This window comes from Brienomyrus brachyistius, chromosome 18 (assembly GCF_023856365.1).
Source record: "Brienomyrus brachyistius isolate T26 chromosome 18, BBRACH_0.4, whole genome shotgun sequence".
Classification (NCBI taxonomy): Eukaryota; Metazoa; Chordata; class Actinopteri; order Osteoglossiformes; family Mormyridae; genus Brienomyrus; species Brienomyrus brachyistius.
In genome coordinates, this window is record NC_064550.1 from 10,970,712 (window position 1) to 10,987,158 (window position 16,447).

The following is a 16,447-nucleotide window of genomic DNA, read 5'->3' on the forward strand; positions in this document are numbered from 1 at the left end:
CGAATGTATACATTGAAACGAAAAGAGTAATGACATTACAGGCTTACCTTCTCCCGGGTCGGCAGGGTTTGATTCCGTTTCAAAGAATCAGCCCCATTAATACTAATCAATTCGGCATCTGCAGGCGGGAACGGCGCAGGGAAAACCACCACATCACTCTTCAGTGTGTCTGAGCTAAAACACACGTCATACTGCTGGGTGGATTTAGAGTAAGACCAGCTCCCGTCGGGGTGTGTGGTGATCACCGGAGCGCTGTATCTACTCAAACTGGTGTCCGTCCTGTGGCATTTCACGGCTAACAAACTGATGAGGCTCAGCAGAAATATCACCGACACTGACACGATGGCGATCAGCAAATACAGGTTTAAGTCCGAAAAACTCTCCTCTCTGGTCGGCAGTTGTTTGAAGTGGGTCTGAATTTCACTGTTACTTTCAACAACCACGACGTCAATAGACACTGTGGCTGACAGGGATGGGTCTCCGCCATCAGAAACCAAAATGACCAGCGGGTGAGTCTTCAGGTCATTGTCACTCATTCGCCTCTTAGTCCGTATCTCCCCGCTGCTGGTTCCGATTCTAAACAGGTTGCTTCCCTTGGGTTCGGCGATGTGGTAAGAGAGCAGCGCATTATAACCAGAGTCCGCATCTACAGCTCTGATCTTGGCCACGAAGTAGCCCGCTTCGGCAGAGTAGGGAATGCTCTCAGTACTGACGGAGCCCTGGTCCGAATAGGGCAGGAGGATCCCAGGACTGTTGTCATTCTCATCCAGGATGAAAACCTTCACGGTCACGTTGCTGCTTAGAGGAGGCTCACCAGAGTCTGAGGCCTGAATTTGAAACTGAAACGTTTTCACTTCTTCGTAGTTAAAAGACTGTAAGCTGTATATCTCCCCACTGGCCGAATTAACGTTTATTACACTAGAAAGCGGAACACTGGCTGAAGAGCCTTCAATGAGCGAGTAAGAAACTCGGGCGTTTTCGTTTTCATCCGGATCAGCCGCAGACACGGTATATATAACGGTGCCGATCTGATTGTTCTCTTTTACATAGATATTTATCATCGGCTCTGGGAAACGCGGCGCGTTGTCGTTCACATCAGAAACGTGCACAGTAATGACACTGGTGCTGGACAGAGGCGGGGTTCCTTCATCTGTAGCTGTTATGGTGACGTTGTATTGAGAAGCAATCTCCCTGTCCAGTGATCCGTGAACTACTAATGAGTAATAGTTTTTAAAAGAAGACTGCAGTTTAAAAGGCAACGAACCAATTATCTCAGATTTCACCATTCCATTTTCTCCTGCATCCTTATCAGAAACTGTTATCAATGCCACAGCTGTACCAATTGTAGCGTCTTCCTTTATACTTTTCTTTAGTGGCGTGACTGAAATTTCAGGACGGTTGTCATTCAAATCAGTAACTTCGACCAGAACTTTACATTGCGAACTGCGTGAAGGGACGCCTTTGTCTCTAGCGTCTACACGGATTTCAAAATTAGGATTTTCTTCGTAATCAATTTTGCCTTTTACAGTTATTTCACCGGTCATTGAATCTATGGTAAAAATGTTAAGGTTTACGTTTCTTTGCCCAGGTATAGAGTAAAGTATTTGCCCATTTAGTCCTTCATCAGGATCGGTTGCATTCAGCGTTAAGACCCGCGTCCCGTAAGGAACATTCTCGTTCAGTTTAACCTTATACAGCGGCTTGCCAAACGCTGGACTGTTGTCGTTCACATCCATCACGTTCACTGTTATCTGTAAGGTTCCGGATCTGGGAGATTTTCCTCCGTCAAAAGCAGTTACTACAAGCCTAATTGCGGCCTGCTTCTCCCGATCTAATGATTTCTGAAGCACTAATTCTGCGGATACAGTCGGCGCTCCCTCGTTCTGTATTTCCAGACTAAAGTATTCATTCGGATTCAGTTTGTAGGTTTTTACCGAGTTACTGCCCACATCGAAATCTTCTGCCATAGGAATAGAGAATTTATCCAATGGAGTAGCGATTTCGGTTATATTTATCTCTGTTTCATGCTGTGGAAAAAATGGCGCGTTGTCATTAATGTCCAATACACTAATTTCAAGACGAAATAGCTTTAGAGGATTATGGACAATAGCTTCTAAAAATAAAGAACATTTCGAAAGGCCAGGACACAGTTCCTCTCGGTCGATTCTGTCATTCACAAAAAACACTCCAGTTCTTAAGTTTACCTCAAAATATTTCCTGCTGGATCCCGACACAATCTGGAACATTCGCGACTCCATTTCATTAACATTAATGTTCAAGTCCTTTGCTATATTTCCAACCACGGTTCCCTTGCTCACCTCCTCTGACACGGAGTACACAATCTGCCCAGAGGATGAATCCCATAAACAAAGGAGTGTTAGCAACCATATCCAGGAACATTTTATACGAACAAAATCACCCATCGCCATTATCTTCTCATCCAGAGCTTTCAGACGGAAGCCACAGGCATATTACACTCTACAGAGATATTCATTCATTTCAAAATAAATCAAACACTGACTATGCAGAAACATCGCGGCATTTCATAACGTGTTACTCTGCAGATTCGCTTTTCAATAAAGACCATTCTAATCTGCGTGAGACTGAAGGTGGAGCCCAGATAAAGATTTTGGAGTTTGTTAACTCTCGGTCAACAGCGACACCACGTGTTTTCTCAGGGTAACGGGATCAAGCTCAGATTAGTTCTCCATCCACCGGTCAAAGGAAAAATAGTGATTGAAAATGTATTAAAAGGCTACATTGAAAATTATTTTCAGAGTCGGCTGTCCTGTCTTTCTGCTGCAGAATTCATTTTCATTATGGTCAAAGAGCAAAATATTTCTGACGCTGCTTCCCAAATGTTAGTACGGAACACAGGCCAATTTATTACGTATTTTCCAAGAAAAACATCCATCCGTCCATCCATCCATTTTCCAAACCGCTTATCCTATTGGGTCGCGGGGGGTCCGGAGCCTATCCCGGAAGCAATGGGCACGAGGCAGGGAACAACCCAGGATGGGGGGCCAGCCCATCGCAGAGCACACTCACACACCGTTCACTCACGCATGCACACCTATGGGCAATTTAGAGACTCCAATTAGCCTCAGCATGTTTTTGGACTGTGGGGGGAAACCGGAGTACCCGGAGGAAACGACATGGGGAGAACATGCAAAATCCGCACACATGTGACCCAGGCGGAGACTCGAACCCGAGTCCCAGAGGTGTGAGGCAACAGTGCCAACCACTGCACCACCATGCCACCCCCTCCAGGAAAAACAAAGTTTTTTTTTTTTTTTTTTTTAAAGAGCCAAGGTGTTATGACACATTTAAATATTTTCATATACAGGCTAAATGTTAATTATAATTCAAAGTACGAAATGTAAATTACTTTAAGCGATTTAGGTTAATGTCTAATTAATGGTTAATGACTACCAATGCCAAAAATTGAAATGACGACTACTACTACTACTACTACTACTACTACTAATTATAATAATAATAATCATAATAATAATAATAAACTACATCGTTCCGCGGATAATGCTCGAAGTAAGCGGTCACCAAGCAAAGAGGAGGGTAATAATGAGATTTCAATTCCATTATTCGGATGTAAGACAACCACAGGTTTTTAGATATACTTTTCTGGAGAAAAAAACACCATCATGTATTTGGGAACAAACTGCCGTTCAAAGCAATAATATACAGCTCAAGCTATGAACACATATTAGCACATAGATAATAAACAGCTTCTAAGGAATAATCATGAAAAGGGTGCTGAATAGGCGAATGTATACATTGAAACGAAAACAGTAATGACATTACAAGTTTACCTTCTCCCGGGTCGGCAGTGTTTGGTTCCGTTTCAAAGAATCAGTGCCGTTAATACTGATCAGTTCGGCATCTGCAGCCGGGAACGGCGCCGGGAAAACCACTACGTCACTCTTCAGTGTGTCTGAGCTAAAACACACGTCATACTGCTGGGTGGATTTAGAGTAAGACCAGCTCCCGTCGGGGTGTGTGGTGATCACCGGAGCGCTGTATCTACTCAAACTGGTGTCCGTCCTGTGACATTTCACGGCTAACAAGCTGATGAGGCTCAGCAGGAATATCACCGACACTGACACGATGGCGATCAGCAAATACAGGTTTAAGTCCGAAAAACTCTCCTCTCTGGTAGGCAGTTGTTTGAAGTGGGTCTGAATTTCACTGTTACTTTCAACAACCACGACGTCAATAGACACTGTGGCTGACAGGGATGGGTCTCCGCCATCAGAAACCAAAATGACCAGCGGGTGAGTCTTCAGGTCATTGTCACTCATTCGCCTCTTAGTCCGTATCTCCCCGCTGCTGGTTCCGATTCTAAACATGTTGCTTCCCTTGGGTTCGGCGATGTGGTAAGAGAGCAGCGCATTATAACCAGAGTCCGCATCTACAGCTCTGATCTTGGCCACGAAGTAGCCCGCTTCGGCAGAGTAGGGAATGCTCTCAGTACTGACGGAGCCCTGGTCCGAATAGGGCAGGAGGATCCCAGGACTGTTGTCATTCTCATCCAGGATGAAAACCTTCACGGTCACGTTGCTGCTTAGAGGAGGCTCACCAGAGTCTGTGGCCTGAATTTGAAACTGAAACGTCTTCATTTCTTCGTAGTTAAAAGACTGTAGGCTGTATATCTCCCCACTTGCCGAATTAACGTTTATTACATTAGAAAGCGCAACACTGGCAGAAGAGCCTTCAATGAGCGAGTAAGAAACTCGGGCGTTTTCGTTTTCATCCGGATCAGCCGCAGACACAGTATATATAACGGTGCCGATTTGATTGTTCTCTTTTACATAGATATTTATCATCGGCTCTGGGAAAAGCGGCGCGTTGTCGTTCACATCAGAAACGTGCACAGTAATGACGCTGGTGCTGGACAGAGGCGGAGTTCCCTCATCTGTAGCTGTGATAGTGACATTGTAATGAGAAGCAGATTCTCTGTCCAGCGGTCCAGCAACCACAAGTGAATAATAGTTTTTAATTGAAGTCTGCAGCTTAAAAGGAAAATAACCGACTATATCGCAATTCACCATTCCGTTTTTGCCTCCATCTTTATCTGAAACTGTAATCAGCGCCACAGCTGTTCCATTTGTTGCGTCTTCCCTCAAACTTTCCATTAATGGATTGATTGATATTTCAGGGCGATTGTCATTTAAATCAATAACTTCTATCAGAATTTTACATTGCGTACTGCGTGGTGGGACGCCTTTATCTGTAGCTTCCACGTGTATTTCAAAGGCAGGATGTTCTTCATAATCAATATTCCCTTTCACCGAGATTTGACCAGTATAGGGATCAATACTGAAAACGTCCAAGTTAACACTTTTGTGCTGAACCATTAAGTAAATTATTTGGCCGTTTACTCCATCATCCGGATCGGTCGCAATCAATGTTGTTACGGATGTACTGTATGGAACATTCTCATTTAATCTAACGTTATACAACGGCTTGCTAAACGCTGGGGTGTTGTCGTTGACATCCATCACGTTCACGGTGATCTGCAAGGTTCCCGACCTGGGAGGTTTTCCGCCGTCAACAGCAGTAACTACTAGCGGTATTACGGCCTGTTTCTCTCGGTCGAGTGCTTTCAGTAGCATTAAAACAGCAGCCACTGTCTGGTCACCTCCGCTCTGGGCATCCAAACTAAAGTGCTCATTCTGGCTTATCTTGTATGTTTTTACCGAGTTACTACCCACATCGGGATCTTCTGCCATAACAACAGCGATTTTTTCCCCTGGATTAGCAATTTCTGTTATATTTAACTCGATCTTATTTCGTGGAAAAAAAGGTGCGTTATCATTTACGTCTAACACATTAATTTCTACGCGGTAAAGATTTAAAGGATTGTGAATAATTGCTTCTAAAAATAAACTGCATTTCAGAGCACCAGGACACAGTTCCTCTCGGTCGATTCTCTCATTCACAAACAATGCGCCACTTTTCAAATTTACCTCAAAATATCTTCTGCTGGAACCCGACACAATCTGAAACATCCGCGACTCCAGTTCATTGACATTAAGTCCCAGATCCTTCGCTATATTTCCAACCACGGTTCCCTTCTGCACCTCCTCTGACACGGAGTACACAACCTGCCCATCGGATGAATCCCATAAACAAAGGAGTGTTAGCAACCATATCCAGTCACATTTCACACGAACAAAATCCTCCATCGCTGTGTTCTTCACATCCGATCCTTTGAGGTGAGAGCTGCCAACATATTACAGTATACAGAGAAATAGGCCTACTTTTATTTCAGAATAGATGAAACGGCGGCCGCAGACGAGGCCTGTAGTGTTTCTCTAGCACGTTACCGTACAGCTTATCGTTTCAGCAAAGAGCATTCCGTTCTGCATCCTATTGAAGGTGGGGCCTAGACTGGAGCGTTAAAGCTATTAAACTCGCGGTCAACAGCGACACCGTGTGTTTTCTCTGATTTACTGGTTTAAGCTCAGGCTGGTGATCCTTCCATCCATCCATCCATCCATCCATCCATCCATCCCTCGTCCGTAGGTTTGTTTTGATACGGAACACAGAAATATGCCTAGTTCTTATTTACGGAATGAAGACATTCAGTTGATAAAAATTGCAGAGCTTGTTTGTTTGTGACATTGCAGGATAATTTATTTTCTTTACACAAAACACCATACTTGTTACGTGCCCATTCACCTATTTAAAATATTATTATTATTACTTGTTAAGTTTATATTTTCTTTTTACTACCTAGGACAATAATAAAATTGAATATAAAAACTGACAACTCAGGCTGCACTGCCGTTACTCGAACTTGCCCGATGTTATGCTCCAAAAGCAATAGAATAATTTTCTCTAACTTGCTGTCCTGTTTCTAATAAAGCACATTGAACAATAATTATCATTCTGATAGCTTCATGCTTTTAAATACACATGTTCAGTAATTCCACATAAATGTACTTTTCAAAGTGCATGAAATCCACTTGACAAATAAGAACCAAATGTAACATTTCATTGACAATCAACAATATGCCATGAGAACCATTTAGTGATTCTTACCAATCAACAAAGCCAACTGGTTGAAATACTGCACCAAGGCTCATTGTTAATGATAATTAAGGCACCACATTTTAAAGCATCATCTCAGGTATAATTTCTCATTTCCAATAGAGTAAAAAGGACACTACTGAAGATCCAAGGCATGTTGGCATCAAAGTCCCATCGGGCTGAATTTCACATGAGAGAACCGACCCTGACATCAGTGGCGGGGCAAAAAAAATTCAGTTGGACGGCCCGGAGGGATAATAGGTCATTTTATAGCGGCAGGTTAATCTAAATATAAATATAATGCGTCTAGAAAATAAGGGAACATTTAAGGTACCTGAACACTAAAACTCTGGATTGTTTAAAATTCAGGCAGCAGTGGAATTACCAATTACACATTTAAGGTTCTGAGAGCACATGGTTAGCTATAGCAGCACTAGGAGCTCATTCTTTATCAGTATTTGATCAGGCACACAGAGATACAGCTACATAATGAAAGGAGTTTTTCTTTAAATTAAAGTCTGATTTAAGCACAAAAATGCAAATACAATGAGGGTGGTCAGTCAGGTGGGCAGATTTTACCCAGCGATCCCCCGATCTGCGTATGTCTGACAAGTTCTGAGATTCCACTATACAAATACGCTTTTACTAACTGTTGATATGCATTACCAGTGTAATAAGCAATTACTGGTTGAGAATACATAGAAATGAAAATAGTGCAGTTAGGCATGAATTGCAGTCATTTAAATTAAATTTCTCCCCGCTAAAATTGTAACCGTGCAGCATGAACAAAATTAATCTAAATACATTCAAATCAGTATCACGAATCAAGAAAATAATAACCGAAGAGCAAATTTCGAGAATTCAGTCCATTTTTGTTGTTCTTAAGATGAGACCACCAATCACCTAAAATCGGGCTTCCCCATTATGTGTTGAGGAATTGCAAAACAAAATCACTCAGTCGACAAATAACCTATAACAAATAAAAATAATTACTTTTTCAAAATTCATTTAGCCGAGAGAAGATTTCAGGAAAAAAAGTAAACCAAGGACTTAGTTAGTTTTGGAAATATGTTCTTCAATTAATAATGCTTGACTAGTAAATTGGTTTTAAAAATGAGAGAAAAAAGAAAAGGAAAGTTTAAACGTGACATTTCCTACAGGCAATCACAGATTCACTGTAGCCTTACCTTCTCCCGGGTGGGCAGTGTTTGGTTCCGTTTCAAAGAATCTGTGCCGTTAATACTGATCAGTTCGGCATCTGCAGGCGGGAACGGTGCGGGGAAAACCACTACGTCACTCTTCAGTGTGTCTGAGCTAAAACACACGTCATACTGCTGGGTGGATTTAGAGTAAGACCAGCTCCCGTCGGGGTGTGTGGTGATCACCGGAGCGCTGTATCTACTCAAACTGGTGTCCGTCCTGTGACATTTCACGGCTAACAAACTGATGAGGCTCAGCAGGAATATCACCGACACTGACACGATGGCGATCAGCAAATACAGGTTTAAGTCCGAAAAACTCTCCTCTCTGGTCGGCAGTTGTTTGAAGTGGGTCTGAATTTCACTGTTACTTTCAACAACCACGACGTCAATAGACACGGTGGCTGACAGGGATGGGTCTCCGCCATCAGAAACCAAAATGACCAGCGGGTGAGTCTTCAGGTCATTGTCACTCATTCGCCTCTTAGTCCGTATCTCCCCGCTGCTGGTTCCGATTCTAAACAGGTTGCTTCCCTTGGGTTCGGCGATGTGGTAAGAGAGCAGCGCATTATAACCAGAGTCCGCATCTACAGCTCTGATCTTGGCCACGAAGTAGCCCGCTTCGGCAGAGTAGGGAATGCTCTCAGTACTGACGGAGCCCTGGTCCGAATAGGGCAGGAGGATCCCAGGACTGTTGTCATTCTCATCCAGGATAAAAACCTTCACGGTCACGTTGCTGCTTAGAGGAGGCTCACCAGAGTCTGAGGCCTGAATTTGAAACTGAAACGTTTTCATTTCTTCGTAGTTAAAAGACTGTAGGCTGTATATCTCCCCACTGGCCGAATTAACGTTTATTACATTAGAAAGCGGAACACTGGCTGAAGAGCCTTCAATGAGCGAGTAAGAAACTCGGGCGTTTTCGTTTTCATCCGGATCAGCCGCAGATACGGTATATATAACGGTGCCGATCTGATTATTCTCTTTTACATAGATATTTATCATCGGCCCTGGGAAGCGCGGCGCGTTGTCGTTCACATCAGAAACGTGCACAGTAATGACGCTGGTGCTGGACAGAGGCGGGGTTCCCTCATCTGTAGCTGTGATAGTGACATTGTAATGAGAAGCAGATTCTCTGTCCAGCGGTCCAGCAACCACAAGTGAATAATAGTTTTTAATTGAAGTCTGCAGCTTAAAAGGAAAATAACCGACTATATCGCAATTCACCATTCCGTTTCTGCCTCCATCTTTATCCGAAACTGTAATCAGCGCCACAGCTGTTCCATTTGTTGCGTCTTCCCTTAAACTTTTCATTAGTGGAGTGATTGATATTTCTGGGTGATTATCATTTAAATCAATAACTTCGATTAGAACTTTACATTGCGTACTGCGTGGTGGGACGCCTTTATCCGTAGCTTCTACGTGTATTTCAAAGGCAGGATGTTCTTCATAATCAAAATTACCTTTCACCGAGATATGACCAGTATACGGATCGATACTAAAAATATCAAAATTTACATTTTGGTGTTCAACCATAGAGTAAATTATTTGCCCATTTAATCCTTCATCTGGATCGGTCGCATTCAGTGTTATTATGGATGTACCATATTGAACATTCTCATTTAATCTAACCTTATACAACGGCTTGCTAAACGCTGGGGTGTTGTCGTTGACATCCATCACGTTCACGGTGATCTGCAAGGTTCCCGACCTGGGAGGTTTTCCGCCGTCAACAGCAGTAACTACTAGCGGTATTACGGCCTGTTTCTCTCGGTCTAGTGCTTTCAGTAGCATTAACACAGCAGACACTCTCCGATCTCCTCCGCTCTGTACATCCAAGCTAAAATGCTCATTCTGGCTCATCTTGTATGTTTTCACCGAGTTACTGCCCACATCGGGATCATCTGCCATCAGCACAGTAATTTTTTCCCCTGGATTAGCAATTTCTGTTATATTTAACTCGATCTTATTCCGTGGAAAATATGGTGCGTTATCATTTACGTCTAACACATTAATTTCTACGCGGTAAAGATTTAAAGGATTGTGAATAATTGCTTCTAAAAATAAACTGCATTTCAGAGCACCAGGACACAGTTCCTCTCGGTCGATTCTCTCATTCACAAACAATGTGCCACTTTTCAAATTTACCTCAAAATATCTTCTGCTGGAACCCGACACAATCTGAAACATCCGCGACTCCAGTTCATTGACATTAAGTCCCAGATCCTTCGCTATATTTCCAACCACGGTTCCCTTCTGCACCTCCTCTGACACGGAGTACACAACCTGCATCCCATCGGATGAATCCCATAAACAAAGGAGTGTTAGCAACCATATCCAGGCACATTTTATACGAACAAAATCCTCCATCGCTGTGTTCTTCACATCCGATCCTTTGAGGTGAGAGCTGCCAACATATTACAGTATACAGAGATACAGGCCTTCTTATATTTCAGAATAGATGAAACGGCGGCCGCAGACGAGGCCTGTAGGATTTCTCTAACACGTTACCGTACAGCTTATCGTTTCAGCAAAGAGCATTCCGTTCTGCATCCTATTGAAGGTGGAGCCAAGACACGAGACGTTACGGCTATTAAACTCGCGGTCAACAGCGACACCGTGTGTTTTCTCTGATTTACTGGTTTTAGCTGAGGTTGCTTATCCATCCATCTATCCCTCGTCCAACGGTTTGTTTTGATACAGAACACAGAAATAGGCTTAGTTCTTATTTATGGAATGAAGACATTCAGTTGATAAAAACTGCACAGCTTGTTGGTTTGTGACATTGCAGGATAAGTGATTTTCTTTACACAAAACATCATACCGGTTACGCGCCCATTCGCCTATTTAAAATATTATTATTATTACATGTTAAATTCATGTTTTCTTTTTACTATCTAGGACAACAATTACAGTTAAATTGAATATAAAAATTAACAATTCAGGCTGCACTGTAATTACTCGAACTTACCAGGCCAATGCTACAAAAAAAATACATTTTCTCTGTCTTCCTCTCCTGTTCCAAACAAAGCAAACCAAATAACAATCAGTCTTCTGATAGCTTCATGCAACAGCTTTTTAATACAAATGTTCAGTAAGTTCAGACAAATATACTATTCAAAATGCATCAAATTTACTCGTGAAAAAGACAAGCATGACATTTCCTTCACAATCTATGACATGTGCCGTGAAAATCCCAATCATTCTTACCAATTATCAACAAAGCAAATCGGGTGACACACTGCACCAATGTCTCCTCTTTGGTCGACCGCTTGTTTTAAAGTATCATCTCAGCTAAAATTTCTGATTTCTGGCAAAGCAAATAGGAAGAGTACTGATGAAGCAACGCATGTCAGCAAAAGAAGTCCCACTGGATTGAGCTTTACATGTGGGAACCAATCCTGAGATGTTCTGAGATTCAACTATATAAAAAAAGTAGTTCTTTGTTGTTGATACTCATTACCAGCATATGGAAATCTTACAGGCTGAGAAAACATACAAATGGAAATCGTGCAGTTAAGTCATAAATTGCAACCATACTAATGTAATTTATCCCTGATAGGCAATGGAATCCAAGGAGGGGAGTGGGCAGCCAATCACCTTCTCTGATGTACTGGTGACCCTCTGGTCACCAGTTTCTTATCCCTAATAAGAAAGTTTTTGATCATGCATATGTAGTGGGGGGGAAGTCCATGTTGACCAGCTTCCTTATAACCAAGATGGTTAATATGGACTTCCCCCCTGCTACATGAGCAAGGATCAAAAACTTTCTTACTCACCGGCAACAATATGTCAAAGTTGGTAACCGGAGATCATCCACCCTGTTACTCAGCACTGGCTCACCACAAGGATGTGTGCTGAGCCCTCTGCTGTTCACCATCTACACCAGTGACTGCATCCCCACGCATTCTTGCAAACACCATTATCAAATTCGCAGATGACACCACCCCGGTTGGGCTCATCACTAACGATGATGACACCGCCTATAGAGATGAGGTCCAGCGTCTGACAGAATGGTGTGACTACAACAACCTAACCCTCAACACTAGGAAAACCAAGGAAGTAGTCATGGATTTCCATAAGGCAAAAGCTGATCCCCCCCCCTACATAAAAGGTGACTGCGTGGAGAGGGTCCTCCTTCAAGTTCCTTGGGACTTACATCTCCGAGGACCTGTCTTGGACCACAAACACAACCTCCCTGGTGAAGAAAGCCCAGCGGCTTGAGGGTCCTGAGATGGAACAGGCTGCAGACCGACCTGCTGGTGTCCTTCTACCGAGCCACAATCGAGAGTGTGCTGATGCATGCCATCCCCGTGTGGTACGCTGGGTGTACAGTAGCCAATGAGAAGAGACTCCAGAGGGTCACCAGTACAGCAGAGAAGGTGATTGGCTGCCCACTCCCCTCCTTGGACTCCATTGCCAGCTCTAGATGTCTCTCTAGAGCCAGGGTGAATATGAAAGACCATCGCCATCCAAATCATCACCTATTCATCAAACTGCCCTCCGGGAAAAGGTTCAGATCCATTAGGTGCAAAACCAACAGACTAAAGAATAGCTTCTACCCATGGGCTGTCAGAACTGTAAATGCACCAGATCCCTGACATCGTTCCTCCCCATTACTGGTATCTCTGGGAACTTACGGTGACCATAAGAGTAAGTAGGTAGGTGAGTGGGAGGGAGTATGTGTAGATCCCTTCCTTATAGTTATTTTAACTGTTGTGTTAATATCATTTTTTTATCTTGAAATGTCTTTCTCACTTTTCTTGCATCTTTGTGGTCTGTCAGTTAATTTCGTTGTCCAGGCAACTGAACAATGACAATAAATATCTTGAACTTGAACTTGACTAGCATTGTTAATGCGAAGGATAAGCGGAAGGACTTTCAACACATTCAAATAACAGTGCCATGTATCAAGAAAACAACATCTGAAGAGGACATTTCCAAAACTCAGTCAATTTACTTGCTTTTCAGATGAAACCACCATTCACCAACAGTCAGGATTCCTCATTTTATGTTACAGTATTGGGAAACAAAATCGATCAATTGTCATGTAACCCAGGCAGTATTCATTAAATTTCCAAAATTCAATAAGTTGAGACAAATTTTCCGGAAGATGAATCCGATGGAATGAGTAACCTTTCCACATTTGCTCTTCAATTAATAAGACTTATCTAGGAACTTCACTTAAAATTAATAGAAAAAAAATAATAAAAACGTCTAATTGTAAAATATCTATAGGCAATCTTAGATACACTATAGCCTTACCTTCTCCCGGGTCGGCAGAGTTTGGTTCCGTTTCAAAGAATCAGCCCCGTTAATACTGATCAGTTCGGCGTCTGCAGGCGGGAACGGCGCCGGGAAAACCACTACGTCACTCTTCAGTGTGTCTGAGCTAAAACACACGTCATACTGCTGGGTGGATTTAGAGTAAGACCAGCTCCCGTCGGGGTGTGTGGTGATCACCGGAGCGCTGTATCTACTCAAACTGGTCTCCGTCCTGTGGCATTTCACGGCTAACAAACTGATGAGGCTCAGCAGGAATATCACCGACACTGACACGATGGCGATCAGCAAATACAGGTTTAAGTCCGAAAAACTCTCCTCTCTGGTCGGCAGTTGTTTGAAGTGGGTCTGAATTTCACTGTTACTTTCAACAACCACGACATCAATAGACACGGTGGCTGACAGGGATGGGTCTCCGCCATCAGAAACCAAAATGACCAGCGGGTGAGTCTTCAGGTCATTGTCACTCATTCGCCTCTTAGTCCGTATCTCCCCGCTGCTGGTTCCGATTCTAAACAGGTTGCTTCCCTTGGGTTCGGCGATGTGGTAAGAGAGCAGCGCGTTATAACCAGAGTCCGCATCTACAGCTCTGATCTTGGCCACGAAGTAGCCCGCTTCGGCAGAGTAGGGAATGCTCTCAGTACTGACGGAGCCCTGGTCCGAATAGGGCAGGAGGATCCCAGGACTGTTGTCATTCTCATCCAGGATGAAAACCTTCACGGTCACGTTGCTGCTTAGAGGAGGCTCACCAGAGTCTGTGGCCTGAATTTGAAACTGAAACGTTTTCACTTCTTCGTAGTTAAAAGACTTTAGGCTGTATATCTCCCCACTGGCCGAATTAACGTTTATTACACTAGAAAGCGGAACACTGGCTGAAGAGCCTTCAATGAGCGAGTAAGAAACTCGGGCGTTTTCGTTTTCATCCGGATCAGCCGCAGACACGGTATATATAACGGTGCCGATCTGATTGTTCTCTTTTACATAGATATTTATCATCGGCTCTGGGAAGCGCGGCGCGTTGTCGTTCACATCAGAAACGTGCACAGTAATGACGCTGGTGCTGGACAGAGGCGGAGTTCCTTCATCTGTAGCTGTCATGGTGACGTTGTAATAAGAAGAAATTTCTCTGTCTAGCGGTCCGGCGACCACGAGTGAAAAATATTTCTTTATAGAAGTGTGCAGTTTAAAAGGAAAATAACCGACTATATCGCAATTCACCATTCCGTTTTTGCCTCCATCTTTATCTGAAACTGTAATCAGCGCCACAGCTGTTCCATTAGTTGCGTCTTCCCTTAAACTTTTCATTAGTGGAGTGACTGATATTTCTGGGTGATTATCATTCAAATCAATAACTTCGATAATAACTTTACATTGTGTGCCCAGTGGTGGGACGCCTTTATCTGTAGCTTCTATGTGTATTTCAAAGGCAGGATGTTCTTCAAAATCAATTTTCCCTTTCACCGAGATTTGACCAGTATACGGATCGATACTAAAAATATCCAAATTTATATTTTGGTGCTCAATCATAGAGTAAATTATTTGGCCATTCATCCCTTCATCAGGATCGGTTGCATTCAGCGTTAAGACCCGCGTCCCGTATGGAACATTCTCATTTAGTCTAACCTTATACATCGGCTTGCTAAACGCTGGGGTGTTGTCGTTCACATCCATCACGTTCACGGTGATCTGCAGGGTTCCCGACCTGGGAGGTTTTCCGCCGTCAACAGCAGTAACTACTAGCGGTATTATGGCCTGTTTCTCTCGGTCCAGTGCTTTCAGAAGCATTAACACAGCAGACACTCTGCGATCTTCTCCACTCTGTACATCCAAGCTAAAATGCTCATTCTGGCTTATCTTGTATGTTTTCACCGAGTTACTGCCCATATCGGGATCTTCTGCCATAACAACAGTAATTTTTTCCCCTGGATTAGCAATTTCTGATATTTTTAACTCGATCTTATTCCGTTGGAAAAAAGGTGCGTTATCATTTATGTCTAACACATTAATTTCTACCCGGTAAAGATTTAAAGGATTGTGAATAATTGCTTCTAAAAATAAACTGCATTTCAGAGCACCAGGACACAGTTCCTCTCGGTCGATTCTCTCATTCGCAAACAATGCGCCACTTTTCAAATTTACCTCAAAATATCTTCTGCTGGAACCCGACACAATCTGAAACATCCGCGACTCCAGTTCATTGACATTAAGTCCCAGATCCTTCGCTATATTTCCAACCACGGTTCCCTTCTGCACCTCCTCTGACACGGAGTACACAACCTGCCCATCGGATGAATCCCATAAACAAAGGAGTGTTAGCAACCATATCCAGTCACATTTCACACGAACAAAATCCTCCATCGCTGTGTTCTTCACATCCGATCCTTTGAGGTGAGAGCTGCCAACATATTACAGTATACAGAGATATATTCCTACTTCTATTTCAGAATAGATTAAACGGCGGCCGCAAACGAGGCCTGTAGTGTTTCTCTAACACGTTACCGTACAGCTTATCGTTTCAGCAAAGAGCATTCCGTTCTGCATCCTATTAAAGGTGGGGCCTAGACACGAGACGTTAAAGCTATTAAACTCACGGTCAACAGCGACACCGTGTGTTATCCCCAATTAACTGGTTTAAGATCAGGTTGGTTATCCATCCATCCATCCATCCATCCATCTTCTAAATGTTTATTTTAATAGAAATAGCAGAAATTGAAATTCTTATACTCGGAATGGAAATACTAAATTAATTTTTTAATGCAGAGCACCTGTTTTTATATTGCAGATTAATTGTTTTTCTTTTCAGAAAACACTATACTTGTTAAGCGCCCATTGCTTATTGAAAAGACCATTATCGCCAACTGTTATATTTATGTTGTCTTTTTACTATCGTTGCAGATATAAATATTTATAGTAAA

General features: G+C 42.9%; 3 protein-coding genes across 8 annotated transcripts in view; all 3 read right to left on the minus strand.

Moving 5' to 3' along the window:
- LOC125712605 (protocadherin alpha-C2-like) overlaps positions 1-16,447 on the minus strand; it is a 114,007-nt gene that overhangs the window by 26,916 nt on the left and 70,644 nt on the right. Inside the window, exon 1 of one of the 6 annotated variants that reach the window (XM_048982827.1) lies at positions 8,973-10,389. The exons of 3 other annotated variants lie outside the window; for them this stretch is intronic. In XM_048982827.1, coding sequence (XP_048838784.1) covers positions 8,973-10,160 — 1,188 coding nt within the window. In that variant the 5' untranslated portion in view covers positions 10,161-10,389. Of the gene's footprint in view, positions 1-47; positions 2,711-8,240; positions 10,390-16,447 lie in introns of those variants that run through there. 2 more of the 6 variants (XM_048982826.1, XM_048982822.1) reach the window with 2 other exon arrangements.
- LOC125712612 (protocadherin alpha-3-like) lies at positions 3,819-6,348 on the minus strand. Its single transcript, XM_048982851.1, has one exon. It carries the CDS (start codon positions 6,204-6,206, stop codon positions 3,819-3,821), a length of 2,388 nt encoding a protein of 795 aa, XP_048838808.1. The 5' UTR covers positions 6,207-6,348.
- Positions 13,503-16,050, minus strand: LOC125712610 (protocadherin alpha-3-like). Its single transcript, XM_048982850.1, has one exon. The coding sequence runs from the start codon at positions 15,888-15,890 to the stop codon at positions 13,503-13,505; it is 2,388 nt and encodes a 795-aa protein (XP_048838807.1). The 5' UTR covers positions 15,891-16,050.